We start from the raw sequence: 22239 nt of genomic DNA, 5'->3' as shown, positions 1-22239 counted from the left end.
GTTTATATACATAAGTATCTTCTATTTTGTGCTAACTTCTTAGTTTATGATTTCATTATTAAGTCAATACAAAAACCATTTCTGACTTCCAGAAAAAAAAGCTTTCGTGTTTTGACGCATGAAAAAACAAGCAGGTGTGAGAAAATCCTCAGAAGGACTGTGGCTTGGCTCTGGAGGATGCTCAGTTAAAGTAAGCAACAGATTTCCTTATAAAACTGCACAAATTCAGGCGATGTAGTGGTTAGCACTGTCAGCTTGCACCGCCAGGGTTAGACCCCATGGAGTTTCCACGTTCTCCCTGTCCCTAGTGGGTTTTCTGCGGTTTCCCTCCACAGCCCAAAGACATGCAGATACCCTTGCATTGCGATGTGGTGTTGTCGGGTTGCTGCTCTTGTTCCGCTTTCGCACAAACACTTACTGTAATGTTGTCTTTTGTATAGTACTTAGATAGTTTCGTTAATTTAAGTTGTTAATTTGTTTTGTCTTAAAATTTCAACTGATTGATTACCAATTGCTGATTGTTAATTTATGTTGTATAAATATAGCAGCTTGGTCCTGGAGTAATGTTTCCACAATCATGTAGCCTATACAGAATAAAGCGGTATAGATGATGAAAGAGAGTGAGTGAACTACACAAATTGTACCTGATACTATATTTAATATTAGTAAAATCTAATTTAAAAAACAAACAGAACAACATACTTTTCCTTCATTTTCGCTACAAACCTAAAAGGCACAGATATACTGGACACATTACAGACTTAGTTAAATGACCTAAGTCAGAAAGCACTGCTCTATTAAATCAGCATTGCACACCACTTGTTAATGAGGCTAATCAGGGAGAAAAAAAATACCTCGGGAGTGTACAGATTGGACCTTGGAGCAATGAAAAAGATGATGTGGTCTGTCGGATCTAGGCGCGATGCAGCCATCATGCATAGTGTACACTGTACAAGCCTCTGGAGACAGCGTTATGATCTGGGTTTGCTTGGATTGCTTGTGTGCAGACTCAGCAACATTACTGTACTTGGCTATAAAATAAAGTCAGCTGACGACCCGAATGTAGCGAATGATCATTGTTTCATATTCCAGGACTTAAATTGTAAAAGAGTGCTACTGAAAGTATCCGAAACCATTTTAACACTTCAACTGGCCACTATGTTGTCCGCCGTGCTAAAAGCTAAAGGTGGGCAAGTGAGATTTTTGGGGGAAGCATTGTTAAAAGCTGGGGGTCAGGGTCGGCCATGATGTGGCAAGGTTAACCGGCTCGGTCAAGGACCCAGCAATGGTGCTAGAGCTTGAACACTTGAACTTTTGATCAGTAGACCAGAGCCCCGACTGCCCGAAATGGACCAGAGGAACAGGGAAGTCCGTTCCTGACTGCTAAACAGCTTCACTGTGCCATAGCATGATGACCTGAGGAAAAACCTTCATAAGACAACATTTTTACATTTTATGTTGTACTGTAAATAGTTGTAACGTACTTTATCAGCACAGCTTTAGTGCATTTAAGGATTCCATTTACATCCTGGGTCTGATTACAGCCTGAACCGATCGGGTTAATGTCCGTTTCTCACCATCCAAGAACTAGATCAAAGTGATTTGTTCATCGTGTGAACTCAGCTAGTGAGGTCTTTGACGTTTTTATGCAAACTAAAAGTTTACACCACAGTGTTTGTTAAACTGGGTGTTCTGGATTATCAAAGCAAAGGCATCAAAGTATGTTACAGGCAAGAAAAAAACCCAGCTTTGGTCAAATGCAGATTTGCCAAAACACAGCCACACTGAGGCCAGATTTTCCCAGACCACCAGTCACTGGTGGACTCCACATCACAGTGTCCTGGGGACAGAAAGCATCACTGTGTATGGTAACGAGAGTCCACCTCATTGTTTGTAATGCCATTTGACTGTGTGCGTGTGTGTGTATGTGGTGTGTTTACTCACGCTCCAGTCCACGGTGCTGCGTATCTCTCTGTCCGAGTCACACTTGGCCAGGAGCGAACTGCTGGGCTGAGACTGCAGGTGCTGGAGCCCTGACTTAGCTATAGCCTTCCTGCGCACACAAAGAGAAAGAAAGAGATGATCATCAGCTGATGAGATCAGAAATACATGAAATGAATTATCAATCGAATGCTTGAGAGGGAAGAAGAAGCAAAAAAAAATATATATATATATATATACAAATACAAATAAAATATAATTGATGCATCACACAGAAATGATTGTTCTTGATATTCTGAGTAACCCTTCAACAAACTCCCTTCACACACCCACAAACAATACTTAAACCTTCACATACGAGAGAAACCCACTCCATGTGTCCGCCTCTGGGTTGTAGTACATTCCGTCCCACCAGGGCGAGGCCGTCCTGTAAGCCCGAGCCGCCACGGAGCTCCGCCTCCCTGCCCTTGCAGGCCCCATCCCCACGTTCACCGCCCTCCACGCCTGGCTGTTTCTCCGGTAATGCCCGTACAGCCCGTACAGCCCGTACCCGGGGCCATGATACACGGCCTCGGCTGGAAGCAAGTGGGAGGAGTTCCGGCGTAAACAGCGTGGCGCACGAATGAAGGGGCGGGGCTGAATACTATCTGCTATTAACAGACTCTGAGTTAACCACGATGAGCAGAGCTCAAACTCCGATTCCTCTGGCTCCTCCCAGCTGCTGCTGCTCCGCGAGTCTGAGCCGGAGGACTCTCCTTCCACACTTTCTTCATCCACTTCCTTCTTTTCGCTCATCTGGATGACGCTGGCCAGCAGAAGGGACGGGCCGAGCAGCTGAGCGGGAACGCTGCAATGTTTCTGAGGGATTGTGGGGTTTTGGGTGCAGTCGATGCTTTTGCGGCCCATGGAATTTGCCTGAAGTTGCACGCTAGACCGACGTCTCTGCATGAGGTCTGCGGAGGGCAGGCCGGCGCTCGAACGTCGCCGCACTTTGCTTGCAGGCACTGCCATGCTGGTGCGCCGACGCCTGACCGCCCCGCGGCATTTCCCCCGGAAATGACGGCGGAAAAACGTGTCCATTGCTCTCAGGGTAAAAAGGATGCTATGCACCAAGACTGGTCCCTCCTAAAGAGGGCTCTGTGGGAAGGGGAGAGCGAATCAGTCAGCACACAGCGCACACACACACACACACACACACACACACGCTAACATGGAATGCAGTGCTGCTCTTTAAGGCCACATTTTATTGATCTGTTTTGTTCACCATTGAGGTACAATAAATGAAACCTTCGAATAAGGAGCACCGTTACAAGAGGTTAAAGGTCATCCTAAACTGGGTCAGGTTTGCATTCCCAAAGCATCACGTCCTGGCAGTGCGAAACACCCAAAGCAGCACAAACCTGTGTGCCACCAACCTCAATTTCCATCTTCACCCAATCACTCAAAGCTGCCTGAACATCATTGGGCATCAAGCTCAAGAACCACAAAAAACACACTGAACAGTTCCAGGTCCTCAAGAGAAACTTGATCGATTTATCTGATACAGACATCTGAACGGCAGAGTGCAGGTTTCCTAACATTTGACTAAACTATAATCAGGTGCAACATGACCGCTCTGTGAATCTGAGATTTCCACAGACTCCAGTCATGGTGAGCTGCAGCTCGTTTCTGAGCACGGTCACTCATTAACATCATCTTATTAGTTCCTCAAAGAAAAACTTTTAATTAAATATATGGTCCAGACAACTAATCCTGTCTAACATAATCAGGGGTGATGCTCTTTTTTTTTTTCCTTGATCTTACACAACACAGATGGTAAAGTATTGCTGATTTTTGTTATCTTGAATGTGAACGTGTGTATCTGTATGTTTGAACTGACTTGGTGAACAAACGTACATTCAAAACAAGGTTAAGGAATAAAACACTCAAGGCTGTTACGTTGTAATAAATCGAACCATTGTATTGAAGTGTTGTCTTATATAAAAGCTTTACACATTTACAGTACATAAATTAACAAAGATTTAATGCGTAATGTGTGTTGTTTTTGGTCTTTCACTGAGATCAGGGGTCGCCACAGTGGATCACCGGTCCGCACACAAGCTTGGCACAGGTTTTTACACTTCCTGACGCAACCCTCCCATTTTATCCGGGCTTGAGACCGGCACTGTATCCAGTGGCTGGGGTTTGGCTGGGAATCGAACCCGGGCCTTCCGCATGGCAGGCGAGAGACCTACCCTGAAAATGTGTAATGTTAACCAAGTTGTTGAGACCAAAAAAAAAAGCATCTTGTCATGTTACCAAGAAACTACAAAACCTGTGAAATCCTGTGTCACAGAGCTATATTTTTATGTCTTGACCATCACTGACACTCCAGACTTGTTCAATAACCGTTAAATAAATCCGCAGACACAAAATCTCATCCAACTAAGCACAGTCAAGCAGCTTGTTTTCATTGGTTTCTGTTATAAGCTTTGACTTTAAGCATTTATTTAAGGCATCAACAATATTAAACTTTGGAGGATTGTCCTCATTACTGTTCTATTGTTTAAGCAAATATGATGCACCGATCAGCCATAACATTTTGACCATTGCCAGGTGAAGTAAACAACATTGATTGCAGTAAACTAGTGACACGATCAGTCACCCAAGACTCACCCATGCCCACAGAGACTGGACCAGCCAGTCCTTTCCGGTCCGTTATTAGAAAAAAGTAAATGCAGCACAAATCACCGATCCACGCTGTCCGAGGAAGAGCGGCACCAGGACACCCAGTGTTCTCAATATTTGCTCATTAAGAATCACCAGACGAACAAAATCAATCCACACCAGAGCCAACAACTACAGCAGAGATACCACTGCACACCCCCAGAGGCCCCGCGGAGCCACGGAATCAACCAGGCGGCACAATGGGAACCCAAAACATAGAGATTTTCTAATGGTATAGCTGATTTGTGTGCATTAATAGATCACCATTAATAGATCGGTTTGATCGATATCGATCGTGTTTTTGGTAGACAAAATATCGAAACCCCCTGAAGACCTGAAGAGTAAACATTCGACACAATATGCCGCATTAGTTCGCGGTAACATACCTCGCGTGTGCGTGTGTGTACACGTGTACATGCGTGTGTGTGTGCACAAACAAATAAGCAACTTAGAAGCCAATCTTCAGTACAGATCAGAGTTTCTGATGCGCTGGTGACCAGTTTTCTGCTGCACATATTTAACTTAAAGGTCATTTGATGCACAAACACACCGTTAGCTGAGACGCTCCTATCACTGTGTGGTTTTGAGACTGCAAATATTCTCACAGAAGCTATCAACACAAACCACATTAACGCCTGCATGCGTGTATAAATATATTTCAGCAAATGGGGTGATGCAAAAAAAAAAAAAAAACACCTCCTTCTCTATAAACAAACAATCATTAAATAACAAATAAAGGCTGTATTTTATGGTCGTCTTCGAATCTGTAAGGATAGTTCAGCTGTTTAAAGGATGACTTTAGTAAAGTAGGTCAGATGAAAACTTAAAGCATTGATAATAAAGTCGATATTTGCTCATTAAGTAATTTATACATCGCATTATACACCTTTGAAGATTTTATTTTAATATGAGCACAATGTACGCATAATATCTTCTATATAAAGAAGAGAAAGGTTTTGTCTGTACATCGGTCAGAACTCGCTCTTTTGATTATATCTTTTCGTTTTACATGTTGGAGGATCTGAAACCAGTATCAGAAAAATTTCTGCCTGTCTGTATATATAGTACTTATTTCTGACAGAATTTAATAAAACTTTGTCGGTACTTCGGGATTTACCTGAAGTTTAATCTGCAACATAAATGTTATGAACAGTTACGTGCCGAATTTATTAATCTAATTTACAATATGCTACTAATAAGCTACTTACTCAATGTAAACACACACCTGCACCAAAAAGTGAATATTTTTACACGCTGAAGTCATTTTAAGTCAAAACTTCATCTTTATCCGATTAACTTTTTTAATTTCTCATTTGTGATTTACTATTTAATTACTGAACAGGGAGTGTATTTGTCTGACAATGAAAAAAGTAGAACTTACAGTACCCTCAACAAGGCGCAAGATACTCAACCTTACAAAAATTGATTTCTTAGTGTTAATAAGTTAGACAGAGAGTTCTGCCGTACAGAAAGACAGACAGACATGTATGTGGGCTTCAACCTGAAATAATATTATCACTGATGACATTTAAGCTGATCAGATTATTTTTCACTTTAATCTTTTAACTCTAAACTCTTTTCCCCTCAGTAACGCGCACTAACGCTAGTGTTTCAATAAAATCATCCACCTGACTCTGTACAGTATATACTTGGCTTTATACGGGGTCATTAATGAGCCACACATTAATGTACACACCTCTGCAACACACACACACACACACACACACACACACACACACACACACACACACAGAGTAACAAGCTGCTGCTTTACATTTACACTATGTTTGTGTTTTCATTTCGGACTGAAAGTGGAGCAGAAACACTCTATTATCTTTCCAATCATCTTGAAACACTGTGATCTTACCCTGAAACTTTTTTGTTTTTTTTAACAAGCCATGATGTCACTTCCCCAATCAAACAGTGAAAACTCTTTCCGTTGAAACTGAACAAAAATTCACACATCAGATGAGAAATCATGCGCACAAATTCAGCAAACTGAGACAGAAACCATCAGGCTCAGTTTAAAAATAATAATACATTTTTAAAAAGGTAGATCTTTTTTCATACGCTGTTCAGTTCATCTGGTCGTAATAGCCAATGAGTTTGTGAAACTGACCCCGGGGTGGATATTTTCACTGTTAAATAATTAGTTAGACTTGACTAACTGACTAATGCGTGTCCAGATCATGTGATCAGGTCGCATGTGATGTAATAACCAGTTTGAAATCTGACATCCAGAAAGCATCCAGACTGAGAAAAATACAATTCCTAGAAGTGGTTCAAATCAGTTTTTTTTTTTTAATCTGATTCGGTCTGTTTTTTGCTGTTCAGACTACAAGAAAGCAATCAGATTCTAAACCTATTCCAATCGGTTTACACTAAAGTTCAGATTTGCACTGGCTGAGTGAAGTTTGAAGGCAGAGCTACTGTATTTAAGTAGGGTATCTATATCTCAGGACCATGAGTTTCCCTTTTCAATCTGGTTAAAATACGAGTCAGAAAAAACGCTTGACTTTTGTTTCCTTGGTCATACAGTAGTAGTGCAATTTTAGTGCAACATACATGTTTATCTGTATACAGGATGTGACATGTTCATGCCGTAGGGCAGGCGTTATATATACTGTATATATATATATATATATATATATATATATATATATATATATTATTATTATACATTATATATTATCTTCTATATCTATCCGGACCGGTAAGGCTGTTGGGATGAAATGAGTATGTAGGTGAAATGTGTAATATTTCAGTATGTGATGTCAGACAAACTTTGGCCTCTGAGTAAAAAATCAAAACAGAATTTTCCTGTTTGTTTTTTGAAGATATCATACACAACTCAGAATCAATTGAACTGTAATGTTCATGTAACGTGAAAGTAGACTTCATGTGTCTTGACACAATACTCGCAGCTGCTCATGAGAGTAGAGCTTTCTTATTTTTTAATTGAATTAATCTTCTCATCATCTCACTCACTCATCGTCTATACCGCTTTATCCTGTATACAAGGTCGAGGGGGCCTGGAGCTGATCCCAGGGCATGAGGCGGGGTACACCGTGGACATATGACACACATACAGTATCAAATGCCCACTCACACACCACCGGCAGTTTAGGAAAGCCAATGAGTCTAATCTGCTTGTCTTTGGACTGTGGGAGGAAGCACACCAAGCATGCAAACTTCATGAACACAGACCCTGAGGTGGGAATCGAACCCAGATCCTGGAGGTGCAAGGTGACAGTGCTAACCACCACGCCACTGTATCTCCCAGAATCAATCTTGTTGGAAAATTGTATTCTTTGAATTGTTGGTGGTTTCGATTCAAAATTGATTTTCATTTTTAAGCAAACTTACCAACATTAAATGCTAATAGAAATGATTAAGAAATTCCTTAAACAACTTTTGTAGAAAAATAGTCTCATTATGGGCGGTTAGTGCCACCTTCTGGACCGAAGTTTTGCAATCAAATCAACTAAGTCTAGCTACGACTCACAGCTCTACATAAAGTATATTTTGGTGTGGCAGGACAACACTAATAACCCATCAGAATTAATCTGAGAGGCTGTTACACATGGTTGCATGGTGGTTTAGTGGTTAACACAGTTGCCCCAAACCTCCGGGGTTGTATAGGTTTCTCGTGCATGGTAGGTTTTTTTTTTTCTTCCACGGTTTAAAGACATGCCCTGACTTTTCCAGATGACCAGTGGTGTGACTGGGTCTATGTTGCACACCATTCAAGGAGTCCCAGACCCAAAAGGATAAACAGCACAAAATCGCATGGATGCATGCATGCATGGTCTATATTTCACTTGACTTATGCTATAAGCTACTATGTTGAGAAGTCAACAACATATAGTCATCCAGTGTACAGTCAACAATACGATGAGCATGGGAAATAGTCATACGATGTCATACGATGAGCATGGGAAATAAGAGATGGGTAAACAAGATTTCTGCCCCAATGGGCAACTGTTGCACTTCCCATTCAGATGCAATATGTTTCAAGATTCTATGGAGCTAAGAAACACTGAACAGCTGATCTATAAATGGTGAGTAATTTCAAAGACTTTCAGTTAGCAATAATATTGACCAGTAGTTACAGTAAGTGACACTGAACAGGTACATGTTTTAAATGGATATGTAATAAATAAATAAATGAGATGTGCTGTTACAGTACTATAATCAGTGATAGAATGGTATGACACAACGTCATTTCCATTACTAACAGCACGTCCGGTATAAATATCTCAGCTCCATGGCCTGTCATGACGGCGACACCCTCCCCGACGTTCGGGCTCATGGACACACAGATAGACCACGTCACAAACGAAGCTGTGTGAAAGGCCATTCACACAGCTTCTCTGGCCACAATAACAGAGAAAATGCGGGATCTCAGGCCAGATGGACACCGTCCCCGTGGACGGCGGCTCAAACAATTCAATGAAGACATGAGCTTCACCAGCGCTGTTCCTAATGATGCCCTCGATCGGATAAAGTGGACAATAGCATGGAGAAAAGTGGGACAAACAATAGGAAGAAGAAGATAAGGATCCTGAAGTGTTTTATTTCTTCAATACTTACATAATACGCAAACTATTTATTTTGTTCTATTTACTTTACTTATCCCATATATAAACATTCCAGCAAAACAGTTTGAACACGAGCCTCATTTCCATCTGTAACCTTGCAAAAGGTTCACTCATGTCATGTCAACATTGTAGAACTGTAGTGACTTTAAACTTCCAAAGAGGAAATATATCAGCCTTTAAGGATAAATAAAGAATTATAAGCTACGGAAAATGGATTAACATTTATTAATAACGGCGAAAACAGAGGACGTGCAGTGAGGATGTTTAACAAAGCTCGTCCTTAATCAAAACAACGTCCCGCTCTATTACTGCACAGACACTAACACAGTATGTGGGGTAAAGGTAAGTGTGTGTGTGTGTGTGGATGTGTGTGTGTTCTCAGAGCGAGGTTACTAAAATAAAGAGAGTCCATATTTTATGTCTCAGCTGTCATTTCACCATGTCTTTACCTAAAGTAAGCAGAGGGCACAGAGAAAGGAAGAGCGAGAGAAAGAGAGAGAGAGAGAGAGAGAGAGAGAGAGGATTAAAGAAAGTTCAGACTATTCGGTATGTCACCTCTGTTATAATTTTCTCTGAAGCTCAAATTCTGCTTAGGCTGTAGAAAACACAAAACACTTCATGATTTAGGTTTCTAACCAATATTAAATTAGCCTGAATCCAAATTAAAGGACTTAGCAGTTTTGTAATCGCTCTTTTATTGTTATTGTTATTATTATTATTATTATTATTATTATTATTATATCAGTCATAATCATCTTGAATTATAAATCACCAAATTATACATAAATATGGTTTAAACTGAGAGTTAATAATAAACAAATAACTTTGATAAAAACACCCTGTGTAACCAATTAAACCAATTAAATAAAAATATATATTATTTTTAATTTACTTTAAATAAATACATCAATAAAAATAAAAACAGACGTCCTGTCTAGCACCGAGTCTTCTTACACTAACCCAGATGAAGTCTCACCCATCTCTGCATGTTTGTTTTTTTCACCCAGTACTTTTTTCCCCTCCTTCTTAAGAAACTCAGAAATCTTGGGAGCTTTTGAAGAACGTTTATATTTATAAAAATAAAAATAAAAAAACATTGAATATCAATGTATAAATCTGTTCTTAAACCTACCACCAATAACTGGTTTCAAAATTAAAAAAGAAAACATTTGTAGGAAACCATATTTAATATACTACTAATATATTTTTATCCAAATATCTGCAGAATAAATAGTGATCCTGCTTTGCGACAAAAACCGCTGGTAAAACCTTTATAAAGAAAAAAGCTCGTCTCGTGCATTTAGACATAGGCATGGACTTTAACGGACTTTGAATGTTTCATGGTTGTTGGTGCCAGACGGTTTGATCTGAGGATTTCTGAAACAGATGATCTGTAATTTTTACACACGACCACCTCTGGGGTTCACAGAGAACGGTGTGAACTTGTTGATTCCAGAAGTCAGTGGGGAAAAGCAACTTACAGTAGAAAGGCAACGGTAACTCGAATAACTTCTCATTACAAACAAGGTGTGCTGAAGAGCATCTCTAAAATCAACAGCACGTTGAACCTCGAAGCAGATGAGCTACAGCAGCAGAAGACCACAAGAAAACCCAGAGGCCACGATTCACATGGGCTCACAAGTCTGGTTTGATGAGTATCGAGTCCCTGCTGCAACATTTTTCCCAAAAGAATAGAGCAAGTCATATTCTACTGTATATTCTATATTTCTGGCAAAAGTTTAAATAATAACTCCTTTACTCGTGTTGAAGTACAAAACTACCAGACTTTATAAAGCACATCAAAAGGTTTGTAAACTTTCTAAAATGAAGTTGTGCAGCTCGTTGAGTTGCCCATAAACCCAGACCACTTTAATAAACAAGTAGCTACAAAAAATGTGTTTTACTTGGACTGAATGTGTTTTGTGCAAACGGTCACGGGATAAAAAGGCCCAAAGTATCCAAGTATTTAAACAATGTTCCTAAAATAAGCTGGAATTCATTTACACAGCACAATATTTTAGTGCATTGAGTAGAAAAATTTTAAATACTGTATGACTTCCTTATGAAGCGTTATGACAGTTCAACTCATGGCAAGAATTCAAAAAGGACCGACAGTCACTCTCCAGAGACAGACACACACACACACACACACACACACAAGCAACCCCAATTTTCCCACCCAGTACATTTTGGGAAACCGGTCAGAGGTCAATACAGAACTGAGAGAGAGAGAGAGAGAGAGAGAGAGAGAGAGAGAGAGATGAATGGAATCTTCTGTTAATTCCTCCAACCTTACAGTAACTGAACTTGTATCAACACGTTCGCTCTGTGTTTGCTGGAGGCTGTGCGAGCTGGATTCGGCTGCCGAGGCGACTTTAAAATCCGTTCTGTGTTCTTTCGAGATTTTCCATTAAGCTTTAATAAGCTGCAGTACAAAAGCAGAGTGACATTAATAGCTCATAGCTCAGTAATCACACTTTCTAAAGCAAGCGAGGCATAAAGGTTTCTGAAAAAAATGACTCACTTCGCTAAAGAGCATGAGGTCTGGTAAAAACACACACACACACACACACACACACACACACACACACTCACACACACACACCCCCACACACACACACACACACACACACACACACACACACACACACACACACACACACACACAGCTGGGCTAAAGCAGCAAGAGGTCACGTTCCTGAGAGAGAAACGAGGCAGTGCTGAGGAGAAGAGAGGCGGCTTCAAGATTTCTATTGAGTCTTTCGTTTATTTTCACTTCGATCTACAAACGCCTGTTACTTTTTTAATTTTTTTTTTTTTACTCAGAATTCTTAACACACAGATTCATCTAAAGTTTTAAAGTGAGAATAACTACTTCCTGGTTTCGGTTGACACTAGATGACACATCAGCCTATTTTCTAAAGTCACACCAGGAAACAAGTTTTTTATTTTTTTTTCTTAAATGTGAGGAAAATACTGCAGATGTAAAAAGCTTTCCCCATCTCGCAGACAGACAGACAGACAAACAGGAGGACAGACAGACAGACAGACGCTCAAAACAAACACCATCCCATTTTAAGAAGCGGAAATACACTTTTCTGGTGAATAGATGAGACCTATTTTCCAGTTTATCAACCAAATTATCAACGATGGCACAATGCACGTGCTCTGTGTGTGTGTGTGTGTGTGTGTGTGTGTGTGTGTGTGTGTGCGGATGTTGTTCATGCATGCGTGTCTGTGTGCACCAGAGAAGAACCCATGTTTGATTTGCGTGCTAATATCAGAAACATTCTAAAAGTAAGAACGTTGTAACTTTGCGTTGTAAGTTTAATGTGTGAACAAACACAGCTAATAATACCCCCCCACACACACACCCACATGCAGACAGAATGGGGTTGCAGGAGGTAAAGTTGCTAAGGGGTTCGATGCGGCGCTCTGATCTGGTCTGCGTGGAGACGCGCTGCAGTTTCCCATGATGAGCTCTAGATCCACCACACCCTTTATCTCACCACCTTCACCTCTCGCTCTCAAATTGTGTACTCTGCGTCATGATACACAGCCAGCTCTCATACTGCAGATGACTGACAGTTTAAAACTAACAATCACAGACCTCTATGTGCAGCAAGTCAGCAAATAAGAGATCATTTCACGCACCAGAAACAATCAGTTTAAATCTAATCTATTAACTAACCTTTAAAGATGGGACTCGATGCAGTTTTTTTTTTTTTATTCCACTGACCGGTACTGACATGCTATGAAAAATGGCTGAACAGTACAGCTGAGACTCATTGGTGGACTGATTCGATATGATTTTTAGCAGTACTAATGGTTACCGTCTGATTTGTTTTAAACAGTTACATTTCTTACTTGTTTTTAAATTAGTAAAATCTACTAAAAATATCTATGAAACTCTGTAATGCTGTGTAAATTGTCTTGTTTTTCTCTTGCAGTAGTTGGCGGTATTGCACCACTGTCCATCCAAAGTTGTAGTCCGTCCGTCCGTCCGTCCATCCAGGAACCTCTGTAGTCCAACTACAACCATGGAGGCCAGTGGTGATTACCATTGTAATAATTCCAACTTTCGCTAGTACCTTCGCTCAACATTCACACGCTCATTCACACACTACGGGAAATTCAGGAATGCCAATAACCTGGTCTGCATGTCCTTTGGACTGTGGGAGGACACCAGAGAACATGCAAACTCCAAGCACACAGACTCTGAGGTGGCAATCGAACCCGGACCCTGGAGGTGCAAGATGACCGTGCTAACCACTAATCCCCCATGACGCCAAAATAGAAGTATTTGCAGAAAAAAGGGATTTACAGTAGATCGTCTTTTCTTCAAAAGCTGTGGTAAATTTTTACGTAATTCATGAATTTTAGACCATTCGACCCATTCAAAAAGTGTGAATCGATTCTGAATCAACAACTCACTCAAACTGACCAAAAATCTGTGTTAAAGTATATCTGGCCTCAGGACATCCTGTAAGTTGTCAGATGGGCCTCTTTGGATCAGACTTATTTGTCCAGCACAGCCCACAGATCGATCGGATTGGGATCTGAGAAATTTGGAAGGATTTGTAAGTCAACAACTCGGCCATGATCCTCAAGCTATTCTTGAACCATTTTTGCAGCATGTCAGGGCTCATTATCCTGCTGAAAGAGTCCACTGCCACCAGGAGTTACTGTCACTATGATGGGGTGTAACTCGCCCAGCAACAATGTTTCAGTAGGTGGTTCGTGTGAAAATAACCTCCACACGACTGGCCAGACCCGAGGTTTCCCAGCAGAACGTTGCCCTGGGCTTCGACTCGCCTTCTTCCTATAGTGCATCTTGGTTCCATCTCCTCCTCCATGTAAGTAACGCACTTACCGCCATCCACAGAGCACTTTGACCGGTCTGCACTTCCACACCTCCGTACACAGCAGGCTGACGAGCGCTGACACCTTCCCTTTGCTTTTCAACGGGAGTTCTGACACCTTTCTGTCAGCGGTTTTGATGTTAGGGCTGAGCGCAATTTTGCACTGATGTATGGTACACCACTGAGAAACATTCTACACAACAGCAGAATACACCCAAAGACATTAATCCACAAGTCTTTGTTGTTAATGTTGAGCCTCTTATGGATGAAAAATAAATAAATAAATCAGTTTGTTCTGGGCACCCAGCTATCGTGCAGCTGTTATTTTATTTGTTTGTTTGATTGGTTGGTTGGTTGTGGTGTTACAGTTAAAATTGTTTCGGTAGAAAATTGGACGGGAGGTTTCAAAAGCGTTGCAGCCATCGAGCAGAGCGTCTGAGCCTGAGACTATAGCAACCGTGACCAGGGCAATGCACTTACTGAAGATGAATTAATAATGAATTGGACTGTGTTTATTGTGCTGCAAAACCAGGGCTACAAAGTGGACTTGTCTCATCCAAAATAAATAGCCTGCACGCTGCGGTTTAATTCATGCACTGACGAGATCTATATTTCTACACACACACTTCCTAAATCACATTCTGGTTTCTATTTGTTAGCTCTAATGCAGACAAAAAACAAGTGTGTGTGTGTGTGTGTGTGTGTGTGTGTGTGTGTGTGTGTGTGTGTGTGTGTTTAGCATACAGTATACGAGACACATCTATAGACTGAGAGGTCCGGTTTGTTCAGGACACACACAGAGCGCTCGGATTATTTCCCGTCAGTTACTGTAAGTGAAAACGTTCCTCCACATTCAGGTCGGTTCTGAACATCACCTCATCACCTTGATGTGTCACTTCACATACAGATTACATCATCCATGTACAGTGATTTAGATTTGTGCCACATTTCACAGATTGTTTTACAGCATTGGTCAAAAAGATACATACTTGCAATTTTATAAAACGTCTCATAACTGTATACTGTATGTTGTTTACTTAATATAATCAAGATTACAGAAGGCATTGTTTCATTCCCTTTTTCAAGTCTGTATAGTCAGTATAGTCCTCCATACCATTTACATCAAAGTTAAACACTCCAGTATTACTGTGTTTGATCAGAATAACACTAAATTACAGTAAAGAGTGATGTCAGCACACACTGTGGAACTTCTCACCTTTCAGTGAGCTGTACTGTACTGTACACACGAGTACTTTACAAAAACAAATAGACGTATTCACTGTTTAAACCTGCAGCACTTACTGTACTATAGAGTTTTCTCTTTTAAGAAGGAAGAGATGGAAGATACTGAACGGTCATCACAGTTACCTCGCTCGCTTGCTGCTAATAAAAACAGAAACCTGAGACCACCATGGTTATTGGTTTTCACAGAGGTTGAAAACGCACAAACACAAACAATTCTTATTAAGAGTCCCTGTGCATGTCAATGTGTGTGTGTACACACACAGAAAAATAGTATGATGTATGTTATATTAATATAATAGTAATCATATTATCAATATATAACATATAGCATTAAAATTAGTATTAAAACAAATTCCACAAGGTTTAGGAGTGTGTTTATGTGAATTTTTAACCGTTCTTCCAGAAGCGCATTTGTGAGGTCAGACACTGATGTTGGACGAGAAGGCCTGTCTCGCAGTCTCCGCATTAGTTCATCCCAAAGATGTTCTATCGGGTTGACGTCAGGACTTTATGGACCTTGCTTTGTGCACATGTGTGTAGTCATGTTGGAATTGGTGTGGGCTTGTTTTTAGGCTTGACCCCTTATTTCCAGTTAAGGGAACTCTTAATGCTTCAGCATACCAAGACAGTTTCATGCTCCCAACTTTGTGGGAAGAGTTTGGTTACGGTCCGTTCCTATTCTAACATGATTGCGCACCAGTGAACAAAGCAATATACAAAAAGTCCTGACGTCAACCCGATAGAACCCAATTAGAACGGGGACTGCGAGCCAGGCCGTCTCATCCAACATCATCGTCTAACCTCACAAACAGATTAAGAATTGGATGTTACTCAAGTTCATATGCATGTGAAGAAAGACGAGCAAATGATTTTGGCATTAAAGTACACATACTGTACATACACAAGCGTGTGTGTGTGTGTGTGTGTGTGTGTGTGTGTGTGTGTGTGTGTGTGTGTGTGTGTGTGTGTGTGCTCTTTCATGTGCATGATGTGCAACAATTGTTCATAATGGCTTGTTCCTAAAACTATAGGGAAGGGGAAGAGACGTGTCACTATTCAAACATTTACACTGCTACAGAAATGAGGCTTTGTTTTTAACTAAAATTACAGTCCAATGGGAATAAACATGCATCATGTGACCACAATAATCGGACCGGTCTGACCCGAGCCGCTCCCCACTGGAACGCATTGTTTAAAAAAAAATAATAATAAAATCAGAATAAGAGGAGTATAAACCTTTAGTAAACCTTTCAGTAGATACATATCAGTCATGTAACGCCTTGATCTGATCGTACCTCTCTTGTTTAAATAAACTAACTTAAACCTTCCACTTCCACTGGCTCCTGGTCTATAGCGGAGGAAGGAGCACTGATTGACAAAGAAACATCAAACCAATCACAAATGAGACCTGAATCTTTTGTCCAGACAAAGCAGAGAAGTCTCCCTCCTGAAGTTTCAGGTCTCCCTCCCCTACTTTCTAGTTCCAGAAGATTCAATGCAGACAGATCCACTTGTCATAATATTATTAAAATTTATAGTTAAGCTGGAATAATTTAAAATCGGATTAAAGAAATACAGTATTGTTCATGTAAATATAGCTACAGTACTGATTTACTGAAACACCTCAGGAGGAAGCAATCCTATCACATAGTAAATTTTGTGTGTGTGTGTGTGTGTGTGTGTGTGTGTGTGTGTGTGTGTGTGTGTGTGTGTGTGTGATGCAGAGTGAAACTTTCTGGTCAGCTCAAACTTCATGTCTCCTGACAGCATGTGTGAAAGGTGTGTGTGTGTGTGTGTGTGTGTGTGTCTGCACATATGTACAGAAACCAAAATTGTATTACTGAAAAATTCAAGGGGAAAAAGTAAAAAAAGAAAAAAGTGATTAACGTTCTGATGTTCTCTACAATACTAACAGCAGGCCTAACTCCCGAGTCTGATCACATGATCAATCACAGGATATTAACTGGTATGAGTGTCTCCTCCCGTTTGCTCGATACTACACGCATCATGTGAATAAAGGACTTGGCTGTGCATGTTGATGTGACTGCTGTGGTTTGTGACTAACAGGTGAACCTCTCCGCTTTGGAGCAGACTGCGGTGTTTCATGGCTCAGGCATCCGCGTATCTGCCTCCGCGTGATGCAAACTGGTACACTAACTACACTAACTGAAAGGAATGAAGGGAGAAAATGAAAAACCTATTTTACACTTAGTCACTTTTGTATTTAAGCACTGATTGTTTTTGTATTTAAGTGCTGATTATTTAACCCCCCAGTTAATCGTTAGCCGTTATATGTTTGGATACGGATACAAATTCCACAACCAGGATAAATCATTCACTAGCTCTAGCTAAGCAGGTTTAGCAGTCAGCAAACCATTTTACTATAAATAGCTAGCTTTTACTCTTTCACCTCACACTCACTCTCTCCGTCTGGTTTACCATGTGTTTATCAAGCTTCTTGCGTGTTGACAAGGTGTGATGGTGGTCAGCTGATCCAAACATATACAGTGCATAACGATTTAACTGCCATTTACTGACTACACTCGTCTAACAAAGAATTGACTGAATCACTGATACGGGATAATAGGGAAAGAGGAAAAAATCGTCTTTTAAACTTTTTTTTTTTTATTACTTTTAAACTCTTATTTTTTGTATTTTTTAGGTCAGCGGTCATATAGGCATTTCACATCATCACATTGTTTATGACTGTGTATGTGACAAATACAATTTGAATTTGGGATTGTCAGGATAACTTACGGGAGCTCATAAAGCAATTTTTTTCTCACTTAATCACTTTTTCTGCTTCTCTTTTTATGTAAAAATAGTACTATAAACTGATTTTACAGTTTTCTAAAGGTAATTCTTGTAGAAACAAGAGAACTTAACCTGTTATGCTTATATTAGTACCAGTCAAAAGTTTGGACGCATACAGTATTTAAATTTATTTACAACTTCCCGGGAACAATACTGGATTTCAAAAACTATAAAACAACGCATATTGCATTAGGAAATTAAATAATAACAACAACAAAAGTAAGACATAAAGGTCAGCCTTTCTGAAATAGTTCTTGCGAGAATAGTATTTTGTCAAGTGCATTTGTAAAACCCATCAAGCACCATGATGATGAAACTGTCTCTCATGAAGACCTTCCCAGGAAAGTAAGAACAAAACATCCCTCTGCTGCAGAGGAGAAGTTCATTTACAGTCACCAGCCTCAGAAATCACCAATTAACAACCAGCACCTTAGATTGGAGCCGTTATGAAGCTTTACAGAGCAGACGCATCTCAATATTAACTGTTCTAAGAAGATTATTGTGTATTTTGGACGCCTTCAGCATTGTTTTACGATGTAGAAAGAAATAGAAATCAGGAACGACCATGAAACCATAAGATGTATCCAGGCTTTTGACTGTACCTATTATTATAATGTGCCAATAAATAATTTTTGAATGCAAATATTATGCAAACTTTGTTTTTTAATAATTCCTGGACGTTCACAAGACAAATTATGAAAAGAAACATTATTCCTTTTCCCCTTTTTTACATAAATGTGCTCGAACATGTCATTCAAATTCCGCACCTGATATTCAGACATAAAAAGGAAAAAAAAAAGAAAGTTTGCATAACCCCTCCTATGGATTGATGCCTGTGCAAAGTGTCCCTGGTGTAAATGAGCTTGGAATTGAATTTAATAAGAGTAGAGATATAGAGATCCATTTTAGTATCTTAAGACATAGGAATGATTTGTTTATGAGTCAAATTATTTAATGGCTTTAAATGTCACTTCCAGTGTTATTCTTAAATGGTTTTAGTACTATACATCCTTATATATATATATATATATATATATATATATATATATATATATATATATATATATATTAAATATCAGCCATACATACACAACATACCAAACAACCAAAATCACCTGTAACTGTATATCAAGGTTGGACTTGACACAGTAACTACAGTCACCATTGTCATTTTTCCATGTGATCTAACTGACTCTCGGCTTCAGCAGGGGCATTTGCATTGCAGTATTAGTAAACCCATTATTGACTGAATGCACGAACAGAGTCTGACTGTTCAGATGTAATTACAGCAATAAAAGTAGACATAGAGAGAGAGAGAGAGTTTACTGCAGTTTACTACTTAATCACTACCCCAAAAATATTTTTTTTATAGAATCTACTAGCGTGAGTACGGTAAAAGAATTTATAGAGAAAGTTTAAAGGTTATACAGCTAAAAATAAACTGATCAGCTTAAATGTAATCAGTGACATTATTTCAGAACTCTCTACCTAACTTAATAATATAAAGAAATAACATTAAGGTTGAGCATCTTACGCTCTGTTTATGCTAAGTTGTACATCTTAAATCGTCAGCCAAATACACTCCCTGTTTGGTAATCAGAGAATCACAGATGAGAATCAAAAAAATATATCTGTTAAAAACTAAGGTTGTTTACATTAACATTTACATTTAGGCATTTGGCAGACGCTCTTATCCAGAGCGACTTACAAAAAGTGCTTTAAAGTTTACATCATTGGATACATACTTACACTGGGTTAACTAGGTTAATAACTAAGTGCCATTAGTCTAACACAACTGGGAAGAGTTTTTTTTTTTTTTTTTTTTGTTTAAAACGACTCCAGCGTGCTATAATTCACTTGAATCCGGCACATAACTGTTCATAACATTTTTATTTCACTTATGGTGCAGGTTAAATGTCAGGAAGATATCCAAGTACAGTGAAACCTCGGACTGCGAGTAACACGATTTGAGATTGTTCCGCAAGACGAGCAAAGAAGTGTAATAAATTGTAATAAATAAATAGATTTAAAATAAAATCACACACAAATCCCTCCTACTTTCGCCTTCACACACACACACACACACACACACACACACACACACACACACACACACACACACTTTCTCTCTGCTCTACACAGAAACACTGCTCTGTCATGATTCTTTTTAAAGGTAAAGTACAGGTTAATTTGTTCTATTTTTACTTTATATTTTGTGTTAATTAATTTTATGTATTTATTTTTTAGGGCCGTAAAATGAATAATTTCAGTTTCTATTATTTCTTATGGGAAAATATGATTTGGTTTACAAGTGTTTTGGAATAAGAGCCCACTTCTGGAACGAATTGTGCTCGTAATCCAAGGTTCCACTGTACTGCAAAAGTTTCACCAAATTCTGTCCAGGCGGTTTTGCGTGATGCTGTGACAAACATCTGGCTAGACAGACATATAGACATAAAATTAAATGTCATAAGGATTAAATGTCTTCTTTAGGATTAAATGCGAGTCTCAGCAATAACAACATGTGATGTCTGTGCGGATTCGAAGATGATTAATGAAGTATAAAGCAAAGATGAGTAAGTTAACCTGGAGTGGGTTTAACCACTAAGCCAAGCTTCAGCAGTTGACATTTCACAATGACTCGAAATTGAGATGCACAATTTTCATCCAAAAAATAAAAAAATAAAATATTTAATAAATAAATCTAACATACGTAGATAAGGTTTATGGTTAACTACATGTTAGCTTATCAGGTTATGCAGGATGTTAATACTACGGTAGTTCATCAGATCACACAAACCCTTTGATCATATTCTATTTACTGCTAAAAAATAACCTGAATAACCATCATAAAAAGTGTTCACACAGACACCGTTTAACACTTTACATAATGAAATGTGCAGGTTTAAATTTTTCAACTTCAAGAATTTACAAGTAATTCCCAACCATGTGCTTCCTGAGTACCAATCATGCTGTTATTATAACTGAGCAAAATAATCATGACATTAATCTCAGCACCAGACATGCAACAGTTCTTTCTTTGTTATGCGATCGTTCCACTTCTCTTTCCTAATGTGTACACACTGAGCTCTTCAATCATAATTCATAACACCTGTCCTCTCTAAGAAAGAACACAGATGAAGGAAACGAGAGAACCCATATGTGAAGTGTTACAGAGCTCTTTCAAAAAACGTGACCACATGCGAATCATCACTGCTCTACACCAAACGTGCGACACTGTGACACATAAACGGAGCAGTCGTACCCCTGCAGACAAGCCGGCGCTGCCTGTGCGCGCGTCTCTCTCAACCCTGCTATCTTTGCAAGAAACTCTTTTCCCGGAGCAGCCTAAAGACCAAGCACTGCACTCACAATACACAATCAGTACACAATCACACGAGAGCACAGGAGCTTCAGATGAATACAACCTGACTGGCAGAGAAGAGAGGACATCTGTAACGCCTTGTCTCTTAGCTCCTTAACTTTTGTCCTTGCAAAGAGAAGAGAGAGAGAGAGAAAAAGAGAAAGAGAGAGAGAGGGAGCGAGCGAGAAAGAGACGAGTGACAGAGAGCAGGCGGCCTGCGCTGAGGGACTTGAAGGGGGCGTGTCCGAGGGAGGAGACAGAGACGGAGACGGACAGAGTGCGAGGGAAGGATCAGAGCATGATGGCACATGCTTTTTCTGTCACCGAAAATAATTTCAAAGCCTAACAAATGCATGCAAACACACATACACACACACACACACACACACACACTTAAACAAATGCATCCCTTCAAAGCAAAATCACATGCCTGTGAAATATTCTTAATTAATTCCCAGCATGAGTCTCTAGCTATAAAAGACCTGCAAGTAAAAACAAATGAAGCATCAAGCTTTCTGTACTAACCCGCCACCATCCAATAAAAGGCTCCTATGGTGTGGTGTGTGTCTGAGTTTTTGGTCCAATCCATCTGTTCTGTATATTTGTAAGTAATCTGAAAGGATGTTGCAGTATTAGTTTAATGCATCCCCTGATACGCAAGTCCAAAGAGTCAAAGAGACTGCCAGTGAAGTAAGCCATCGTTTGG

At 39.7% G+C, this 22239-nt stretch overlaps 1 protein-coding gene across 2 annotated transcripts in view; it reads right to left on the bottom strand.

Moving 5' to 3' along the window:
• dgkza (diacylglycerol kinase, zeta a) overlaps nt 1-21736 on the bottom strand; it is a 99982-nt gene extending 78246 nt beyond the window's left edge. For both annotated transcript variants that reach the window (XM_053492220.1, XM_053492221.1), the window contains exons 1-3: nt 21598-21736; nt 2300-3078; nt 1945-2053 (exon numbers count right to left, since the gene is read on the bottom strand). In XM_053492220.1, the coding sequence (XP_053348195.1) occupies nt 1945-2053; nt 2300-3021 (831 nt within the window). In that variant the 5' untranslated portion in view covers nt 3022-3078; nt 21598-21736. The remainder of the gene's footprint in view (nt 1-1944; nt 2054-2299; nt 3079-21597) is intronic.
• Nucleotides 21737-22239: the final 503 nt, after the last annotated feature.

Source organism: Clarias gariepinus, chromosome 3, assembly GCF_024256425.1.
Source record: "Clarias gariepinus isolate MV-2021 ecotype Netherlands chromosome 3, CGAR_prim_01v2, whole genome shotgun sequence".
NCBI classification, from domain to species: domain Eukaryota; kingdom Metazoa; phylum Chordata; class Actinopteri; order Siluriformes; family Clariidae; genus Clarias; species Clarias gariepinus.
This window is presented reverse-complemented; position numbering and strand designations above follow the sequence as displayed.